Source organism: Scyliorhinus torazame, chromosome 2, assembly GCF_047496885.1.
Source record: "Scyliorhinus torazame isolate Kashiwa2021f chromosome 2, sScyTor2.1, whole genome shotgun sequence".
Classification (NCBI taxonomy): domain Eukaryota; kingdom Metazoa; phylum Chordata; class Chondrichthyes; order Carcharhiniformes; family Scyliorhinidae; genus Scyliorhinus; species Scyliorhinus torazame.
Window position 1 is genome coordinate 374,367,572 of NC_092708.1, and position 22,379 is coordinate 374,389,950.

A 22,379-nucleotide genomic window follows, 5' to 3' on the forward strand; every position below is an offset into this window, starting at 1 on the left:
ATATAGTTGGGACACTTTGAACTTTATGCATGGTGGTAATGACAGCAAAACTGCTGGCTTTCGCCATCATTACTTGAAAGCAACTTGTAATCTGCACATGTGCAGAAATTCATAAATTACTGTCTACACTCCTCCATACAATGTGCTGTAGAGGCCCCAAAAGACTGCAATCACTATTGCAATCATGATTTCATGACAACGTCCACTGCAGCATAATCAGTTTAATTGTAATACCCCTTTGAAAAGGTTAACCTCAATGAGCTTTTCATGACATAACTTCATAATCACTGTTAAACACGTTCACTGGCCCTGACAAGCTAATTTTATATTTATGGAATGTCAAATTTCTCTCTAATGATAAAAAGGTCTACATACTTTTTTTAGAAACAAGTTTGTCTTTATTTTAGTCTTAATCCAATAAGTAATTGTTTTTCTAACTGAATATTTAATTTAAAAGTGAAGGGCTTGGTGGCTTTAACTTCCTTGTTTGTTTATGTGAATACTCAAATATGAATGGCACCATTGCTGCTGCACATAAGGTATCCAAACCCTTGACTTGCTGCCAGATTTATACTGTTGGCAGGAAGAAGGAAAACCCTGCCAAATTACTTCATCTTTGTGGACAGCTTTCTTCAAGCGAGTACCCTTCCTTCATTACCAAACTCAGGCCATTTACGTTCAGTCTATAACTATGACAACCCATAATGCAATTATGATCCTGAGTCAATTAATTTAATGTGAACCATTTTGCTTGGTCTAATGCTTCTGCATATATTCCTAATGCATGTTTAACTATGATATTGTTAATTATGGCTATAATTGAGACCAATAATTTTTACATAGCAACAGACAGTTTTACTCAAGACTGATTAGATATCTTAAGTCAGTATTGCATTCATGCCTAATAATTGTGTTCTCTCACCAAACCTACATCATGAACTAGTTACTGGTCAACAAGCCAATAATCGCAACTAAAATTCCACAGCTGAAAGCTAAGAAAGGCCTCAACAAATTGCACTGCACCAATATCTCTGTACTAGACAGGAAAACCTATGCTGCATTTCTTACTGACAGGTACACTAGTATTAAATACTAGGAATAAGTTTCGCTTGACGAAAGTTAAGGAATTTAGTTCTGTTACAGCATCTCCTACCGTCTCACATTCGTCTTCATCACCAGTGTCTTTCTTAGATTCGTCTTGCTGCTGTTCCTCTTGTTGCTGTGGCGGCTGCTCAGTATTTGGATCAAAATCCTCCATTTCCACCTACAGAATAAGTGTATATCAATTAAGTTTTAAAAAGGGAATTCTACAATTAATATACTCTGTTTCCTTTAATGCTTCATTGCACTGGGGGGGGGTGCAAGAAATAGCTGTTGGCAATCTTAGAAGACTCACAAGAGGTGCAAAATTACATTATGGATGGCTTAGCCGATTAATTTTTATCCATTTCCACAAATAATTTGTTTCGATACTGTAGTTGCCAGCACATGATCACAAACTTATATTGGAAACAGATAAAAACTTGCACCATACGACTTAATACTCAATATCGTTCAAAGGAAATATACTATTCAAAAGCCAAATACTGGGAATGCTGGAAATCTGAAATAAAAATGGAAGATGTTGTGAATCTTCAGCAAGCCAGGCAGTATCTGTGATTAGAGAAACAAAGTAAACATGAAAGATCATCGGTCTGAAATGCTAATTTTTTCTCTCCACAGCTTCTGCCTGGCCTGAACATTCCCAGGATATTCGGTTTTTATGTACTGTCTTCAATTTTCTATAAAAGGGGAAGGAAAACCCAAATTACTTTTTTTGAAATTAAGGGGCAATTTAGCGTGCACCTACCCTGCACATCTTTGAGTTGTGGGGATGAGACCCATGCAGGCACGGGGAGAATGTGCAAACTCCACACGGACAGTGACCCAGAGCCGGGATCGAACCCGGTCCTCGGCACCTTGAGGCAGTAGTGCCACCGTGCCGCCCCAGGAAAGTCCAAATTCAATGACGTTACAGCATGACTGAAGTATGAACTGGATCTAAAAGGCCACTTGTTGAATCTAGGTTAGACATCTGTTAAAGATGTCTACTAACAGAGATTACTTGAGCAAATGAAATAACTTGCTTCTAATATAGGTACAAAGAAAAGGTGCAGCTATAATGATAAAAGTGGTGCAGAAATCTGGAGGTAAGCTGAAGGAAACTTCAGTGGTCAGCACAAATTTAGATAACATTTCTCTTCCACCCCCACCCCCCCAATCTTTATTCATCTCCAATTGTAACAGTTTAAATACAAAACATAGCTATCCAGCTGGCAATGTAATGGTGTAACTGCAAGCCTATATGTTGCTACTACAGTCCTGAAATAATAGACAATGGCAAGCCTGAATGTATTCTAATTCACTTACTTCTTCAATAGCAGCATCCTGGAGTAGCGATCTGATGTCTAAACGTAACATGTGACGGGGAGTTGAATCCCAATGTTCAGCCATCTACAAAACACCATACAACACGTATTAACTCTCAGCAGTATTTGGTTACTTAATGACAAGTAATTTTAATATCCAAGTTGATGAGGCCAGCTGCTTGTTGTTTCTACTTTAAGCTGTATTAAAATTAGGATAAATCAAGCAGTAGTTAAGAGTTTCCCTATAGGGAAGGAACAAAAAATCCTCAAAGGCATCCTCAGGTTGTTCTCCTACTAGATGGTTGTAGAGGCAAGGGGTAAACTGGATAGAAGTGCTCACACAAAAAGTGAATTTTTTAAGAATACAACTTGGGAAACCTAAAATCAGTCACTTTCTCCAGCTCTGAGTTAAACTGTGAAGAAAGATGACTTTCAAAGGCTAAAAGAAATAGAAACCCCCAAGTATTCACCTTGTTGATTTCCTTCAGTTTGCGTCCATGAATGTTCCTCTTGGCACAGGTCTGATTATCTGCACTCATTTCTGCGATATAAACCTGGAAAGAAAGAAGATAAAACCTTTTAGCGCATCCAACTCCCCAACACAACTGGAGGATGGGACAATTGCCATAATAACAATAATAATCTTTATTGTCACAAGTAGGCTTACATTAACACCGCAATGAAGTTACTGTGAAAAGTCCCTCGTCGCCACACTCCGGCGCCTGTTCGGGTACACTGAGGGAGAATTCAGAATGTCTAATTCACCTAACGAGCACGTCTTTCGGGATTTGTGGGAGAAAACCGGAGCACCCGGAGGAAACACATGCAGACACGGGGAGAATGTACAGACTCCGCAAAGTCAGTGACCCAAGCGGGAATTGAATTTGGGACCCTGGCGCTGTGAAGCAACAGTGCTAACCACTGTTCTACCGTGCCACCCATAACATACTATTCAATTACATGGTTTCTGGATAATGCTCAACTCCGTCAATTAATTGTCAGTTTAATTCTTTTCCTACCAAGAAACATTTAAACATCTGAATCTATACCATTAATTAGCAGATCTTTATGACTTTTCCCCCCATGATTCTCCTCTTTCCATCAATGTAGCTGCATAATTTGGAATCTAAGTGAAACACTTCAAAAAATGGTGACTTAAAAGCGTAAACTTTTAGAAATATGAACCACGAAAAGCAGCATATGCACCTTGTGTGAACAGTTTTACCGTTTGGCAGTTGTGCATGCAGCAAACCTGGTTCCATGTTTGGAACTGTGATCCTAAGCCCCTCCCAGCTCTACACGCTCCCTTAACTCGCCTTAAAACCCACCACTTTGACCATGGCTTCTAGCATCTTTTCCTTTAGTTTGGCATCCATTATTTTCCTGCTGGCAGCTCTGTAAAGCACCTGGGATGTCTGTCTATGTTAAAGATGTTTTATGGTCTAAGTTGTCAACTCACCTCAAAGCCTTTAGTTTTAGCTGCACTCCACAACTGCTCAAAATGTTTGACTCTGCTGTTGATGGCATCGACAATGATGAAGGGGAAAAAGCCATCGTCTAATGTTTTCCGGAATGTTTTGAACATGCTGCTTCTGTATGTGTCCTCCATTTCTGGCTCATATTCATACTCTAAGACCTAAGGGGAAAGGTGGGAGACACAGAAAGAAAACAAATATTTGATTAAGCATAGCAGCCTGATCAGCCCTTTTCTCTCCAAAAAATTGGAACGATAATGATAATTGGCAATGCATTGCACCTAATGATTATAAACTCTAAACCTAAAATTCCAAGATTCCACCAGCACATGAAAAGTGGAACAGAATCTCTGTCCATCCATCCATAAGGCACTGAATAGTATATTAAATCATGGACACAGGATCATTCTCATGGACAAGATGGGATGGAACAGTGACACCCACAAAGACAGTTCAGTAACACACACCCCAAGGTGCATTTGTAAGTCAAGCAGTTCAGGGACACGCTGCCATAAAGTGTTCAAGAGCTCCTTTCGGGGCTACGAAACAGTATTATTAACAATGTTGAGTTCTAAAGAAACACATTTATAGGCAGAGCTATGGTGATCAACCAATTCCATCCAGGATCTATTAAAGATTGGGAGTCTTTGGCAGAGCTGACATTAGATCCTAACTGGTGAGAGTTCAATTGCAGCTTTCTAGGGGGCCTACTCAACAGGATTCCCACTGTAGCTCAAGAAATTCTCCAGGCTTTTTGGGGGGGGGGGGGGGTAGTGGTGCGAAAACTGCTTTCGACGTTTATTAGAACCTAGGCAGAGGAATTTAATATTTTCTCAATCAAAAATTCAAGCAGGCTGGAATCTGTGCATTGCAGTGATAGTTGGCCATGAGTACAACAGTATTCATTAAACAGTATTACTACAGGTTCGAGTACTTCAATTACAAAAATCCAGTATTTGCTGCAGCATCAAGATCAGAGAGTGTACTGCAAATTTTAATCTTGGATTAATCTTGCCATTAATAGGTTCCTCCATATTTTTGTATATTTCTAATTACAGTATGCCCCATCAGGGATGGGGCCAATTGGAAACAGAACAGCCATTTTACACACCGCATACACCAACCCCCCCCCCCCCCCCCCCCACACACACACACACCACACTCCAAGATGGTTGATTTGTATATAAAGAGGATGCAAAGGCTTGAAATCTGACTTTTGTTTGAAGCTAAAATATGATGCTCATCAGTAGCCAGCAGGTTGATCCCGTTTCAATCAGATATTTTGGTCTGCTTCAATTACCACGGGTGCGGTGACTGTCCTCTAGCTTCAAACTAGCTCACATTTAATCATGCAGGCAATTAAAATAAATAATCTATCGGCTAGAAATTATTCGACTGCCAGACCACTGTATCATTATATTTAGGTTTAAGTGGCAGCTGCATGAACGTTGGTGAGACTCCAGCAAAAGCGCAAGTACCATTTGTTTTATGGTGGCAAGGGGAGCTAAAAATAAAATCAGCTTCCAAATGTTATGAACAAGGGGGTATGCAGAGCTGCATAAAAGGTCAAGGAAAAAAATTACAGCTTCATAAGCAATCGCGTAAATCACATAGCCCATCATTTCATTTTTCTGTTGCATTATTCAAAGGTTCTGATGACAGATAAGATAATGACACAAGTTTATAGTGAGGCAAGACCCAGAAAAGGCTGGGCATGTATCTTCAGTGATATTTACTGGAGTTGGCAAGATTCATTGTAGGCAAAATTATCCAACTTACAGTTAACTAAAGCCTTTGGATCTGGAATTCCATGAATGATATTGTGAGATCATATGCTCTGAGTAATTATTTGTGCTGCAGGAGGTTCTCTTGAAATTCGCAGATCAGAAAATACACATCTGACTGAGCAAGTACAGGAACATTTCTCAGCTGGTTTGAATGCTGTAGTTTCGAAGGCTCAAATTAAAATTTACAAGCCGCTATTTAAATATAAAGCCTTTGAGTAAAACTCAAGTTCAATTACTCAATCCAACCCATCTGTAAATTGTCAGTTTTGTGCCGGATTCGCATTCACAAGAAAACATGTGTCACAGTAGACACCAGAGTGGCCACCTGATTTTCTTTTTATTCCTTTTGTTTAATGACATTTGAATCTCAAGACCCAGATAGCAAAAACACATCTTGGTGCAACAATCAAATCCAGTAAAGTCATTTCTTTTTGATTCAAACTAGCTGTAGCTATGACCATTTTTCTCAGCACTTACCTTCTTTTTGACTCGCTTGCCACTGTCTGGATCCTTCACTACTTTTTCTACCTCAGTCATGAAGTAATCGTCCAAGCTAAGAACCCGTGGTGCAGCTCCTCCATACTCTACCTCCTTATCCTAAAATATAAGTATAGAGACGTAAATACTTTAGTTGACAAGAAAGAGACAAAGTTCCAATTTATTACCTATCTTTAACAAAAACACGATTTAATACCTGGTCTTAGGATGACAAAATGTGAACAGACTTTTTCAAAACAGAAACTCTTTCAAAGTTTGAAGTTATTTCAGATAGATCTGAATACTAAAATTTAAGCAACCTCACAATCAAAGGATGAGACCTAAGCTCTGCATTGCTGACACCACCATTCATGAATCGCAGAGGCCAATAAAACAACTAACCAGAGGAGGAGGCTTCATAAATGTAACTTTCTTCAATGATGGGAGAGAGCCTTGTACTTTAGTGCAAGTCATAGAAACACAGAAAATAGGAGTAGACCATTTGGCCCCTCGAGCCTACTCTGCCATTCAATATAATCTTGGCCGATCCTCTATCTCATCTCCACACTCTTGCTCTGCCTTTGGTGTTTAGAAATCCATTTCCTTCTTAATTTTATTTCGTGACTTGGGCCTCCACCGCCTTCTTTCCCATTTTCTCATCTCAGTCTTCAAGGTCTACCTGTAACCTGAGACTGTGACCACTTGTTCTAGACCACCGCCCAGCCAAGGGAAACATCATCTCTGCATCCAATCTGTCCAGTCCTGTCAGGACTTTATATGGTTCAATGAGAATCTCTCATTCTTCTAGTCGATTTCTTCTAATCGTTCCTCATATGACAATACCCCCATCCCAGGAATCAGTCTGGTAAACCGTTGCTGCACTCTCAATGGCAAGTATATCCTTTCTTAAGTAGAATCATAGAATCCCTGCAATGCAGAAGGCACATCAAGTCTGCACCGACCCTCTGAAAGACCACCTTACCTAGTCCACACCGACCCAACACCCTGTAACCCCACTCAACCGTTGGACAATAAGGGGCAATTTAGAATGGCCAATCCACCGAACCTGCACATCTTTGGACCGTTGGAGGAAACCGGAGCACTTGGAGGAAACCCACGCAACACAGGGAGAATGTGCAAACTCCACAGTCACCCAAGGTTGGAATCAAACCCAGGTCCCTGGCGCTGTGAGGCAGCAGTGCTAACCACCGTATCACCCCTTGTGGCTCCGTGCCGCCAAAGCCGCACACAATACTCTAGGTGTGGTTTCCCCAAGGCCCTGTACAACTGCACTAAGACATTCTTGTTCCTGAACTCAAATTCTCTTCCAATGAAGGTCAACATACCATTTGCCATCCGAACTGCTTGCTGCACCTGCATGCTTGCTTTCAGTACTGGTGTACAAGGACACCCAGATCCCTTTGTATGTCAATATTTCCCAATCCATCACAATTTAAATAATACTCTGCCATTCTGTTTTTCCTATCAAAGTGGATAGATAACTTCACACTTGTCCACGTTAATTGCATCTGCCATGTATTTGCACACTCACTCGACTTGTCTAAATCACCGTGAAGCCTTTACATCCTCCTCACCACTCGCATTCCAATTTAGTTGTGCGTTGTCAGCAAAATTGGAAAAATTCAATTTGGTTCCCTCATTCATATGTACTGGGAGTAGCCGGAACCCAAGCACTGATGCCTGCAGTACCCTACTTGTAACCGCCTGCCACTCCAAAAAAGATGCATTTATTCCTACTGTTTCCTGCCTGCTAACCAATTCTCATATCCATGCCAATACATTCCCCCCAACCCCATGTGCTTTAATCTTGCACAATAACCTCTTATGTGAGACTTTATTAAAACTTTCTGAAAATTCAAATACACCACCATCCATCCACTGGTTCTCCCTTTTCTATTCTACGAATTCATAATAGCACAGTGGAAAGCACTGTTGCTTCACAGCACCAGGGTCCCAGGTTTGATTCCCGGCTTGGGTCACTGTCTGTGCGGAGTCTGCACATTCTCCGTGTCTGTGTGGGTTTCCTCCGGGTGCTCCGATTTCCTCTATCAAGTCCTGAAAAGATGTGCTTGTTAGGTAATTTGGACATTCTGAATTTTCCCTCTGTGTACCCGGACGGGAGCCGTAATGTGGCGACTTGGGACTTTTCAAAGTAACTTCATTGTAGTGTTAATATAAGCCGACTTGTGACAATAAGATTATTATTAATTACATCCTCAAAAATCTCCAGATGTGTCAAAAATGATTTGCATTCATAAATCCATGTTGACTTTGCTTAATCCCATTAATATTTTTGAAGCGCCTAGTTATCACATCGAACATTACAGCGCAGTACAGGCCCTTTAGCCCGCGATGTTGCGCCGACCTGTGAAACCACTCTAAAGCCCATCTACACTATTCCTTTATCGTCCATATGTCTATTCAATAATCATTTTGAATGCCCTTAGATTTGGCGAGTCCACTACTGTTGCAGGCAGGGCATTCCATGCCCTTACTACTCTCTGAGTAAAGAACCTACCTCTGACTATCTCCCCTCAATTTAAAGTTATGTCCTCTCGTGCTAGACATCGCCATCCGAGGAAAAAGGCTCTCACTGTCCACCCTATCTAATCCTCTGATCATCTTGTATGCCTCAATTAAGTCACCTCTTAACCGTCTTCTCTCTAACGAAAACAGCCTCAAGTCCCTCAGTCTTCCCTCATAAGATCTTCCCTCCATACCAGGCAACATTCTAGTAAATCTCCTCTGCACCCTTTCCAATGCTTCCACAACCTTCCGAGAATGCGGCGACCAGAATTGCACGCAATACTCCAAATGCGGCCGCACTAGAGTTTTGTACAGCTGCAACATGACCTCATGGCTCCGAAACTCAATCCCTCTACCAATAAAAGCTAACACACCATATGCCTTCTTAACAACCCTCTCAACCTGGGTGGCAACTTCAAGGGATCTATGTACATGGACACCAAAATCTCTCTGCTCATCCACACTACCACAAATCTTACCATTAGCCCAGTACTCGGTCTTCCTGTTATTCCTTCCAAAACAAATCACCTCACACTTTTCTGCATTAAACTTCATTTGCCACCTCGCAGCCCAGCACTGCAGCTTATCTATGTCCCTCTGTAACTTGTAACATCCTTCCGCACTGTCCACAACTCTACCGACTTTAGTGTCTTCTGCAAATTTACTCACCCATCCTTCTATGCCATCCTCCAGGTCATTTATAAAAATGACAAACAGCAGTGGCCCCAAAACAGATCTTTATGGTACACCACTAGTAACTGGACTCCAGTCTGAACATTTCCCATCAACCACCACATCCTTTATAATAGACTCTAACATTTTCTCTCCTCCCAATGTTAAGCCAATCGGCCTGTAATTCCCTGTTTTCTCCCTCCTTTTTAAAATAATGGTCTCACATTTGCCACGCTCCAATCTGGATTCTGGAACATGACAGCTAAAGCATCCAATATTTCCATGGCCAACTTCTTTAGCACTGCAGGATGTAGATTATCAGGCCCTAGTGGGCTTTTAGTCCCATTAATTCTCCAGCACTATTTTTAAAAAACTAATAATAATTTCCTCAAAGTCCTCCTTCTCACTAGACCCTTGATTCCCTAGCATTTATTGGAGTTATTTGTGTCTTTTTCCATGAAAAAAGAAATAAAGTAATAGCTTAATTGCTCTGCCATTTCCTCATGAGTCTGAAGCATTTGCAACCGACTTTTGCCAGAAACGGCACTGTGTGATACATTTTTGCCTCCCAGCATTATAGATGCCAGTCTTCAGCCAATTAAATTCCCTCCACATGATATTAAGAAATCAGAGTGAGTAGGGCCGATCAGGGATAATGGAGGGAACTTGTGCCTAGAGTCTGAGGAAGTAGGGGAGGCCCTAAATGAATATTTTGATTCAGTATTCACTAGAGAGGGGGACCTTTGTTGCTCATGAGAACAGTGTGAACCAGGTTAATAGACTCGAACAGGTTGATATTGAGGAGGATGTGCTGGAAATTTTGAAAAGCATCAGGATAGATAAGTCCCCTGGGCCTTACGGGAAATACCCACGGTTACTACGGGAAGCGAGGGAGGAGATTGCTGCGCCGTTGGCGATGACCTTTGCGTCCTCACTCTCCACTGGAGTAGTACCTGATGATTGGAGGGAGGCGAATGTTGTTCCCCTGTTCAAGAAAGGGAATAGGGAAATCCCTGGGAATTACAGACCCATCAGTCTTACGTCTGCAGTGAGCAAAATATTGGAAAGGATTCTGAGAGATAGGATTTATGATTATTTACATAGATAGAATTTACAGTGCCGAAGGAGGCCATTCGGCCCATTGAGTCTGCACCTGCTCTTGGAAAGAGCACCCTACCCAAGGTCAACACCTCCACCCTATCCCCATAACCCAGTAACCCCACCCAACACTAAGGGCAATTTTGGACACTAAGGGCAATTTATCATGGCCAATCCACCTCACCTGCACATCTTTGGACTGTGGGAGGAAACTGGAGCACCCGGAGGAAACTCACGCACACACGGGGAGAATGTGCAGACTCCGCACAGACAGTGACCCAAGCCGGGAATCAAACCTGGGACCCTGGAGCTGTGAAGCAATTGTGCTATCCACAATGCTACCGTGCTGCCCTTTAGAAAAACATAGTTTGATTAAAGATAGTCAGCATGGCTTTTTGAGGGGCAGGTCATGCCTCACAAGCCTCATTGAATTCTTTGAGGATGTGACGAGACACATTGATGAAGGTCGGGCAGTGGATGTGGTGTATATGGATTTCAGTAAGGCACTTGATAAAGTTTTGCATGTAGGCTCATTCAGAAAGTTTGGGGGCATGGGATGCAGGGAAATTTGGCTGCCTGGATACAGAATTCGCTGGCCGAAAGAAGACAGCGAGTGGTAGTGGATTGAAAGTATTCCGCCTGGAGGTCGGTGACGAGTGGTGTCCCACAAGGATCTGTTCTGGGATCTCTGTTCTTTGTGGTTTTTATAAATGACTTCCGGGTGCGGCTATGCAGAGCTAGGTCGCATATTCGGTATCTCCTGCTTGGAACGGACTTTTGGGCTTTTTTACAGGGCCCCCACGGCATTTGTTTGACATTTCCCGGTGTGGGAAGAAGACTGCAGCATTCCCCTGACAGTGTCCCCCAGGAATGGGATGTCTTTTGGTTACCAGACCCGGCAGAAACAGTAAAAGATTTGGCTGCAACTGCAGGATAAACATGGCCTCTTCCAGCATGCACGCGGGGGAAGGGCAAGCTTAAAGCTGCAAGCTGACCTGAGGGCCTTTATCAAAGGTGAATTCTAGCAGCAGACGGAACAACTGTGAAAAGATCTCACCAAGGCCACTGAAGAAGCAGGGACGAGGCTTCCGGTGGTGGCCACGGAGGAGTAGGTCACGCATTCGGCAGCTCCCGTCTGGAACGGACTCTTAGACCTTTTTCAGGAGTTTCCACAGACATCTTGGGGCAGATTGGTGGTGCGAACACTGCCAAAAGGATTCCCTCTCGAGACTTCCGGTTGCGGCTATGCGGAGCTAAGTCACACATTCGGCGGCTCCCGCAAAAACGGACTTTTGGGCTCTTTTCAGGGACACCAAGGGCACTTTTTCGACGTTTCCCGGTGTGGGAAGGAGTTAATAATAGCTCCCCATCAGTATATGGCTTTAATTAAGAGCGGGGCGACAAAAAAGGTGGTGGTGGACCAGAAGAAGGGAGGGAAGAAGGACAAAATGGCAGCGGGCGTAGACCAGGCAGCGTGGAGGCAGTGGGCGGAGGAGCAACAGGAAGGTATCCAGCGCTGCCTCAGAGATTAAAATGGACCTGCTAGAGCCGATGAAGGCTTCTATTGATAAGCTGCTGGAGACACAGACGGCCCAGGCGGTGGTGATCCGAAAGGCTCGACAAAAGATCTCTGACAATGAGGACGAGATCTTAGGCCTGGCGGTAAAGGTGGAGGCGCACGAGGCGCTCCACAAGAAATGGCAGGAGCGGTTCGAGGAGATGGAAAATCGGTCGAGGCGGAAGAATCTGCAGATTCTGGGCCTCCCGGAGGGGCTGGACGTGGGGGCCTATGTGGTCACCATGTTGAACTCGCTGATGGGAGCGGGGTCCTTTCAGGGGCCCCTGGAGCTGGAAGGGGCCCATAGAGTGTTGGCGAGGAGGCCCAAGGCTAATGAGCCTCCGCGGGCGGTGCTGGTGCGGTTCCATCGGTTCATCGATCGGGAGTGTGTGCTCAGGTGGGCCAAGAAGGAGAGGAGCAGCAGGTGGGAGAACGCGGAGGTTCAGATCTACCAGGACTGGAGTGCGGAGGTGGCGAAGAGGAGGGCCGGGTACAATCGAGCGAAGGCGGTGCTGCACAGGAAGGGGGTGAAGTTTGGCATGTTGCAGCCGGCGCGACTGTGGGTTACCTACAAGGACCGGCACCATTAGTTTGAGTCTCCAGAGGAGGCGTGGGCCTTTGTTCAGGCCGAGAAGCTGGACACAGACTGAGGGTCGGGATGGGCGATTGGGGACTGCGGTGGACATGTTATGCCTATTTTTGGTTCGGGGTTGGGGGGGGGGGGGCTTTGCATTGTTTTGGGTTTCTTTTTCTCTGTTTTTCTCTTTCCGGTTGGGGAGGGTGGATGGGGCGGGTTGGGCACTGTTTTGGTTGGTGGCGGGGCCTGGTAGGTGGAGAGCGCGGGCTTTTTTCCCGTGCCGAAGACTGGGGGGAGCGGGGCCGGGGCGGGGAAGCGAGGATTGAGTGTAAGAGGAGGCGGGAGTGACCGGGGTCAGCAGGAGTCAGCTGACTTGCGGACGTGCAATGGGGGGAGTAAACCAGCGAGGATGAATCCTAGCCCGGGGGGGGGGGGGGGGGGGTCGAGTTGCTGCTGCTAAGGTCAAGGAGGAGCTGGAGCGAGTGGGGGGGGGTTGAGATGGAGGTATGCCGCTGTGGGGAACGGGCCGGGTGTGGGCGCGTGGCTGGCCGAGGAGGGGTTATGGCTAGTCAGCGGGGGAGGGGGGTGGGTAGCCCCCTGATCCGACTGATAACCTGGAATGTAAGGGGACTGAATGGGCCGGTTAAGCGGGCCCGCGTGTTCGCGCACCTGAAGGGGCTCAAGGCGGATGTGGTTATGCTCCAGGAGACACACCTGAAGGTGGCAGACCAGGTAAGACTGAGGAAAGGGTGGGTAGGTCAGGTGTTTCACTCGGGGCTAGATGCCAAAAATCGAGGGGTGGCGATCTTGGTGGGAAAGAAGGTGTCATTCGAGGCGTCGAGCATTGTGGCAGATAATGGCAGTAGGGACATAGGTAAGTTGCAGGGAGAGAGGGTGGTACTGGTCAATGTGTATGCTCCGAACTGGGACGATGCGGGTTTTATGCGGCGTATGTTGGGTCGGATCCCAGACTTGGAAGTGGGGTGCCTGATAATAGGGGGAGACTTTAACACGGTGTTGGAACCGGCACTGGATCGCTCCAGGTCTAAGACGGGTAGGAAGCCGGCGGCGGCTAGAGTGTTGAGGGGATTTATGGACCAAATGGGAGGGGTGGACCCTTGGAGATTTGCAAGGCCGGGGGCTAGGGAATTTTCATTCTTCTCACATGTCCATAAGGCTTATTCTCGAATCGACTTTTTCATTTTGAGTAGGGCGCTGATAGCGAGAGTAGAGGATACCGAGTATTCGGCAATGGCCATTTCGGACCACGCCCCGCATTGGGTGGACTTGGAGATGGGGGAGGAGAGGGACCAGCGCCCGCTGTGGCGCTTGGAGGTGGGGCTGTTGGCGGATGAGGAGGTGAGCGAGCAGGTCCGAGGAAGTATAGAGAGGTACTTGGAGACCAACGACAACGGGAGGTCCGAGTGGGGATGGTATGGTAGGCACTGAAGGCGGTGGTGAGGGGAGAGCTGATCTCCATTAGGGCCCACAAGGAGCGGAGGGAGAGGGAGAGGCTGGTGGAGGAGATGGTGAGGGTAGACAGGAGGTATGCGGAAGAGCCTGAGGAAGGATTGTTGAGGAAGAGGCGCAGCCTCCAGGCCGAATTCGACCTGGTGACCACCAGGAAGGCGGAGGTGCAGTGGAGGAAGGCCCAGGGGGCGGTCTACGAGTATGGGGAAAAGGCAAGTCGGATGCTGGTGCATCAGCTTCGGAAGCGGGACGCAGCTAGGGAGATTGGGGGAGTTAAGGACAGGGGAGGGAGCGTGGTGGGGAGTGGGGTTGGCATCAATGGGGTCTTCAGGGACTTCTACGAGGAACTGTACCGATCCGAGCCCCCACAGGAGGGAGGGATGGGCCGTTTCCTGGACCAATTGAGGTTTCCAAAGGTGGAAGAGGGACTGGTGGCGGGACTGGGGCCCCCGATTGGGCTGGTGGAGCCGATCAAAGGGATAGGAAGCATGTAGGCGGGGAAGGCACCGGGGCCGGACGGTTTCCCAATCGAATTCTAAAATAATATATGGACCTGTTGGGCCCGCTGTTAGTTAGGACCTTCAATGAGGCAAGGGAGGAGGGGGCTTTACCCCCGACGATGTCCCGGGCACGAATCTCCTTGATCCTGAAGCGGGACAAGGATCCCTTGCAATGTGGGTTTTATAGACCGATTTCCTTGCTAAATGTAGATGCCAAGGTGCTGGCGAAGGTCTTAGCCACGAGGATTGTGTGCCGCAGATCATCCATGAAGACCAGACGGGGTTTGTGAAGGGGAGACAGTTGAACGCGAATGTGCGGAGGCTTTTGAATGTTATCATGATGCCGGCGAGGGAGGGGGAGGCGGAGATAGTGGTGGCGATGGACGCTGAGAAAGCCTTCGGTAGGGTAGAGTGGGGCTACCTGTGGGAGGTGCTGAAGAGGTTCGGGTTTGGGGAGGGGTTTGTCAGGTGGGTTAGGCTGTTGTATGAGGTCCCGATGGCGAGTGTGGCCACCAACAGGAGGAGGTCCGAGTATTTTCGGTTGCACCGAGGGACGAGACAGGGGTGTCCCCTGTCCCCCCTGCTCTTCGCACTGATGATTCAACCCCTGGCTATGGCACTGAGAGAGTCGAGGAACTGGAGGGGGTTGGTGCGGGGTGGGGAGGAGCATAGGGTGTCGCTTTATGCGGACGACCTGCTGCTGTATGTGGCGGACCCGGTGGGAGGAATGCCAGAGGTAATGAGGATCCTTAGGGAATTCGGGGACTTTTCGGGGTACAAACTCAATATGGGGAAGAGCGAGCTGTTCATAGTTCAGCTAGGGGACCAGGAGAGGGGGATTGGCGAGCTCCCACTAAAATGGGCAGAGAGGAGCTTCAGATATTTGGGGGTCCAGGTGGCCAGGAGCTGGGGGGCCCTGCATAGGCTTAACTTTACAAGGCTGGTGGAGCAAATGTGGGAGGAGTTCAAGAGATGGGACGTGTTGCCGTTGTCCCTGGCGGGTAGGGTGCAGTCAATCAAAATGACGGTGCTCCCAAGGTTTTTGTTCCTGTTCCAGCGCCTCCCTGTGTTTATCCCGAAGGCTTTTTTCAGGCGGGTTAACAGGAGTATAATGGGGTTTGTGTGGGCGCGAGGGACTCAGAGGGTGAGAAGGGTGTTCCTGGAGTGGAGTAGAGATAGGGGGGGAGCTGGCGCTGCCCAACCTCTGTGGGTACTACTGGGCCGCCAATGCGACAATGGTGCACAAGTGGGTGATGGAGGGGGAGGGGGCTGCATGGAAGAGGCTGGAGACGGCGTCCTGTGTGGGTACGAGTCTGGGGGCGCTGGCAACGGTGCCACTGCCGCTCCCTGCAAGGAGGTATATCACGAGCCCGGTGGTGGTGGCGGCCCTCAAAATTTGGGGGCAGTGGAGGCGGCATAGGGGGGAAGTTAGGGCCTCGGCGTGGACCCCATTACGGGGGAACCACCGGTTCGCCCCAGGAAGAACAGGTGGTGGGTTTTTGGGGTGGCACAGGGCAGGGATACGAAAGTTGGGTGACCGGTTTGTGGACGGGAAGTTCGTGAGCTTGGGTGAGCTGGAGGAGAAGTACGGGCTCCCCCCGGGGAACACCTTCAGGTACTTACAGGTAAGGGCGTTTGCCAGACGGCAGGTGGTGGAATTCCCACGGCTACTGCCACACACAGTACAGGACAGGGTGCTCCCTGGGGGGGTGGGTGGGAGTGGGGAAGATCTCGGAAACTTACCAGGTGATGGAGGAGGAGGAGGCCTCGGTGGTGGAGTTGAAAGGTAAGTGGGAGGAGGAGTTGGGAGAGGAGATCGAAGAGGGGACGTGGGCAGATGCCCTAGGGAGGGTGAACTCTTCCTCTTCATGCGCGAGGCTCAGCCTCATACAGTTTGAGGTGCTGCACAGGGCACACATGACCAGGACAAGGATGAGCAGGTTCTTTGGGGGTGAGGACAGGTGTGTTAGGTGCTCAGGGAGCCCAGCAAATCACACCCACATGTTCTGGGCATGCCCAGCGCTGGAAGAATGTTGGAAGGGCATAGCGAGGACGGTGTCGAAGGTGGTAGGATCCAGTGTCAAACCGGGCTGGGGGCTCGCAATATTTGGGGTGGCAGAGGAGCCGGGAGTGCTGGAGGCGAAAGAGGCCGGAATTCTGGCCTTTGCGTCCCTGGTAGCCCGGCGAAGGATTCTCCTTCAGTGGAAAGATGCGAGGCTCCCAAGCGTGGAATCCTGGATCAGCGATATGGCAGGGTTCATTAAATTGGAGAGGGTGAAATTCGCCTTGAGAGGGTCTTTAGGCGGTGGCAACCGTTCTTAGACTTCCTGGCAGAACGATAGACATTGGTCAATGGCAGCAGCAGCTCAGCAGGGGTGGGGGTTTACTTTATTTTTGTTTATGTTATTTACACTGGAAGGGTCTGAGGGGGTGTATACACCTGTTGTCTTAAGTCGGGGTGTTAATGTTAATTTATTATTCAGGTACGGGGGGGGGGGGGTTTGGTGGGTTGCTTTTTTAGATTGTGTTTTGTACTTAACCCTGTTGGGTTCTTTTTTCTTTCTCATTTTGTTATTGATATTTTATGAAAACCTTTAATAAAAATTATTCTTTTTACAAAAATGACTTGGATGAGGAAGTGGAAAGGTGGGTTAGTAAGTTTGCCGATGACACGAATGTTGGGGCACTTGTAGATAGTGTTGAGGGTTGTTGCAGGTTACAACAGGACATTGACAGGTTGCAGAGCTGGGCTGAGAAGTGGCAGATGGAGTTCAACCTTGATAAATGTGAAGTGCTTCATTTTGGAAGGTCGAATTTGAATGCTGAATACAGGGTTAAAGGCAGGATTCTTGGAAGTGTGGAGGAACAGAGGTATCGTGGGGTCCACGTACATAGATCCCTCAAAGTTGCCACCCAGGTTGATAGAGTTGTTATGAAGGAGTATGGTCTGTTGGCTTTCATTAACAGGCGGATTGAGTTTAAGAGCCGCGAGGTTTTACTGCAGCTTTATAAAACCCTGGTTAGACCACACTTGGAATATTGTGTCCAGCTCTGGTCGCTTCATTATAGGAAGGATGTGGATGCTTTGGAGAGGGAACAGAGGAGATTTACCAGGATGCTGCCTGGACTGGAGGGCATGTCTAACGGAGAAAGACTGAGGGAGTTTGGGCTTTTCTCACTAGAGCGAAGAAGGCAGAGCGGTGACTTGATAGAGGTGTACAAGGTGATGAGAGGCATGGATAGAGTGGATAGCCAGAGACTTTTCCCCAGGGTGGAATGGCTGTCACGAGGGGACATAATTTTAAGGTGATTGGAGGAAGGTATAGGGGAGATATCAGAGGTAGGTTCTTTACAGAGAGAGTGGTGGGTGTGTGGAATGCATTGCCAGCGGAGGTGGTTGAGTCAGAGTCATTAGGGACATTTAAGCGACTCTTAGACAAGCACATGGACAGCAGTAAATTACATAAGAACTAGGAGCAGGAGTAGACCATCTGGCCCCTCGAGCCTACTCTGCCATTCAATGAGATCATGGCTGATCTTTTGTGGACTCAGCTCCACTTTCCGGCACGAACACCATAACCCTTAATCCTTTTGTTCTTCAAAAAACTATCTATCTTTATCTTAAAAACATTTAATGAAGGAGCCTCGACTGCTTCACTGGGCAAGGAATTCCATAGATTCACAACCCTTTGGGTGAAGAAGTTCCTCCTAAACGCAGCCCTAAATCTACTTCCCCTTATCTGGAGGCTCTGTCCCCTAGTTTTGCTTTCATCCGCCAGTGGAAACAACCGGCCCGCATCTATCCTATCTATTCCCTTCATAATTTTATAGGTTTCTATAAGATCCCCCCTCATCCTTCTAAATTCCAACGAGTACAGTCCCAGTCTACTCAACCTCTCCTCGTAATCCAACCCCTTCAGCTCTGGGATTAATTTAGTGAATCTCCTCTGCACACCCTCCAGTGCCAGTACGTCCTTTCTCAAGTAAGGAGACCAAAACTGAACACAATACTCCAGGTGTGGCCTCACTAACACCTTATACAATTGCAGCATAACCTCCCTAGTCTTAAACTCCACCCCTCTAGCAATGAAGGACAAAACTCCATTCGCCTTCTTAATCACCTGTTGCACCTGTAAACCAACTTTTTGCGACTCATGCACTAGCACACCCAGGTCTCTCTGCACAGCAGCATGTTTTAATATTTTATCATTTAAATAATAATCCCTTTTGCTGTTATTCCTACCAAAATGGATAACCTCACATTTGTCAATATTGTATTCCATTTGCCAGACCCTAGCCCATTCACTTAGCCTATCCGAATCCCTCTGCAGACTTCCAGTATCCTCTGCACTTCTTGCTTTACCACTCATCTTAGTGTCGTCTGCAAACTTGGACACCCTTGGTCCCCAACTCCAAATCATCTATGTAAATTGTGAACAGTTGTGGGCCCAGCACTGATCCCTGAGGGACACCACTAGCTACTGATTGCCAACCAGAGAAACACCCATTAATCCCCACTCTTTGCTTTCTATTAATTAACCAATCCTCTATCCATGCTACTACTTTACCCTTAATGCCATGCATCTTTATCTTATGCAGCAACCTTTTGTGTGGCACCTTGTCAAAGGCTTTCTGGAAATCCAGATATACCACATCCATTGGTTCCCCGTTATCTACCGCTCTGGTAATGTCCTCACAAAATTCCACTAAATTAGTTAGGCACGACCTGCCCTTTATGAACCCATGCTGCGTCTGCCCAATGGGACAATTTCCATCCAGATGCCTCGCTATTTCTTCCTTGATGATAGATTCCAGCATCTTCCCTACTACCGAAGATAAGCTCACTGGCCTATAATTACCTGCTTTCTGCCTACCTCCTTTTTTAAACAGTGTCACGTTTGCTAATTTCCAATCCACCGGGACCACCCCAGAGTCTAGTGAATTTTGGTAAATTATCACTAGTGCATTTGCAATTTCCCTAGCCATCTTTTAGCACTTTGGGATGCATTCCATCAGGGCCAGGAGACTTGTCTACCTTTAGCCCCATTAGCTTGCCCATCACTACCTCCTTAGTGATAACAATCCTCTCAAGGTCCTCACCTGTCATAGCCTCATTTGTATCAGTCACTGGCATGTTATTTGTGTCTTCTACTGTGAAGACCGACCCAAAAAACCTGTTCAGTTCCTCAGCCATTTCCTCATCTCCCATTATTAAATCCCCCTTCTCATTCTCTAAAGGACTAACATTTACCGTAGCCACTCTTTTTTGTTTTGTATATTTGTAGAAACTTTTACTATCTATTTTTATATTCTCAGCAAGTTTACTCTCATAATCTATCTTACTCTTCTTTATAGCTTTATTAGTAGCTTTCTGTTGCCCACTAAAGATTTCCCAGTCTTCTAGTCTCCCACTAATCTTTGCCACTTTGTATGCTTTTTCCTTCAATTTGATACTCTCCCTTATTTCCTTAGATATTCCCTCTTTCTACCGTCCTTCCTTTTTGTTGGTATAAACCTTTGCTGAGCACTGTGAAAAATCGCTTGGAAGGTTCTCCATTGTTCCTCAACTGTTTCACCAAAAAGTCTTTGCTCCCAGTCTACCTTAGCTCGTTCTTCTCTCATCCCATTGTAATCTCCTTTGTTTAAGCACAAAACACTAGTGTTTGATTTTACCTTCTCACCCTCCTTCTGTATTTTAAATTCCACCATATTATGATCACTCCTTCCGAGAGGATCCCTAACTATGAGATCATTAATCAATCCTGTCTCATTACACAGGACCAGATCTAGGACCGCTTGTTCCCTCGTAGGTTCCATTACATACTGTTCTAGGAAACTATCGCGGATACATTCTATAAACTCCTCCACAAGGCTGCATTGACCGACCTGGTTAAACCAATCGACATGTAGATTAAAATCCCCCATGATAACTGCTGTACCATTTCTACATGCATCCGTTATTTCTTTGTTTATTGCCTGCCCCACCATAATGTTACTATTTAGTAGGGTGTAGGTTAGGTTGATCTTAGATTAGGATAAATGGTCGGCACAACATCGTGGGCTGAAGGGCCTGTACTGTTCTAAATCATAGAATCACAGAATTTACAATACAGGAGGCTGCCATTCGGCCCATCGAGTCCGTACCGGCTCTTGGAAAGAGCAACCAAGCCCACGCCTCCCCCTTATCCCCACCTAACCTTTTGGACAGTAAGGGCAATTTAGCATGGCCAATCCACCTAACCTGCACATCATTGGACTGTGGGAGGAAACCGGAGCACCCTGAGGAAACTCACGCAGACACGGGGAGAACGTGCAGACTCCGCACAACAGTGACCCAAGCTGGGAATCGAACCTGGGACCCTGGGGCTGTGAAGCAACTGTGCTAACCACTATGCTACCGTGCTGTACCGTGGAAATGGTGGGAGACACTGGATATAACCAAGGTTACGGGCCCTGACAGCATCCTGGCAGTAGTACTGAAGACTTGTGCTCTAGAACTATCCACACCCTCAGCCAAGCTGTCCCAGTAGAGCTACAAATCTAGCACATATAAAAGCAAGACAAATCTAATCTGACCAATTAGCACACCATCTGTCTACTCTCAATAATGGATGCAGTCATTGGCCATGCTATCAAGCACTGTTTACACAGCAATAACCTGCCGACTGATGCAGAGTTTGGGTTCTGCCAGGGTCATTCCACTTCTGATCTCATTAAAACGTTGGCTTAAACATGGACAAAAGAGCTGTGTCAAGATGTGAGATGAAAATGAATGCCTTTGATATCAGGGCAGCATTTAACCAAGTATGGTATCAAGGAGCCCAAGGAAAATTGAAGTGAATGGGAATTAGAGGGAAAACTCTCCACAGGTTGGAATCAATCTTAGCACACAGGAAGATAGTTGTGCTTGCTGAGGCCAATCATCTCAGCTGCAGGAGTTCCTCAGGTTAGTCTCCAAGGCCTAACCATCTTCAGCTGCTTCACCAACACCTTCCCTCCATCATAAGTTTAGACGTGGGAGTATTCTCTGATGATTACATAATGTTCAGTACCATTCACAACTCCGAAGAAAAATACACAGTCCCTCTCCATATGCAATAAGACCTGGACAACATCCAGGCTGGGCTGATAAGTGCAAGTAGCATTTATGACACACAAATGTCAGGCAATTACCATCTCCAATAAGAGAGTAACTAAGCATCTCCCCATGACATTCAATTGCAGAACCATCACTGTATCCCCATGCATTACCATTGACTAGAAACTGAACTAGGCCAGCCATATAAATACTGTGGCTACAAGACCAGGCCAGAAGTTGGGAATTCTGCAGTAAGTAACTCAACTCACGACTCCATAAAGCTTATCCATGATCTACAATGCACCAATCAGGATGATGGAATATTCTCCACTTGAATGGATGAGTGCAGATCCAGCGACACTCAAGAAACTCAAAACCATCCAAGAAAAAGCAGCTTGAGCAACAACATCGGCTTAAACATTCACTCTCTCCACCAGCAGCAAACAGTGGTTGATGTTTGTACCATCTACAAGATGTACTGCAGCAACTCATTGCAACTTACTGAGCCTCCTTCGACAGCAACTATCAAACCTGCAACCTCTATCACCCAGAAGGAACAGGATCGGAGACACGAGGGAACACCATCACCTGCAAGTACCGCTCCAAGCCATACATCATCCTGACTTGGAATGTATTGCCGTTCCTGCATTGTCACTAGGTCACAAATATGGAGCATTCTTCCTAACAGCACTGTTCAGCACAGTGGGCTAAACAGCTGGCTTGTAATGCAGA

General features: G+C 46.6%; 1 protein-coding gene across 3 annotated transcripts in view; it reads right to left on the reverse strand.

Moving 5' to 3' along the window:
• Positions 1–22,379, reverse strand: part of ylpm1 (YLP motif containing 1) — a 155,579-nt gene that overhangs the window by 23,205 nt on the left and 109,995 nt on the right. For all 3 annotated transcript variants that reach the window (XM_072493210.1, XM_072493217.1, XM_072493202.1), the window contains exons 14-18: positions 6,148–6,267; positions 3,868–4,044; positions 2,879–2,962; positions 2,410–2,493; positions 1,154–1,264 (exon numbers count right to left, since the gene is read on the reverse strand). In XM_072493210.1, coding sequence (XP_072349311.1) covers positions 1,154–1,264; positions 2,410–2,493; positions 2,879–2,962; positions 3,868–4,044; positions 6,148–6,267 — 576 coding nt within the window. The remainder of the gene's footprint in view (positions 1–1,153; positions 1,265–2,409; positions 2,494–2,878; positions 2,963–3,867; positions 4,045–6,147; positions 6,268–22,379) is intronic.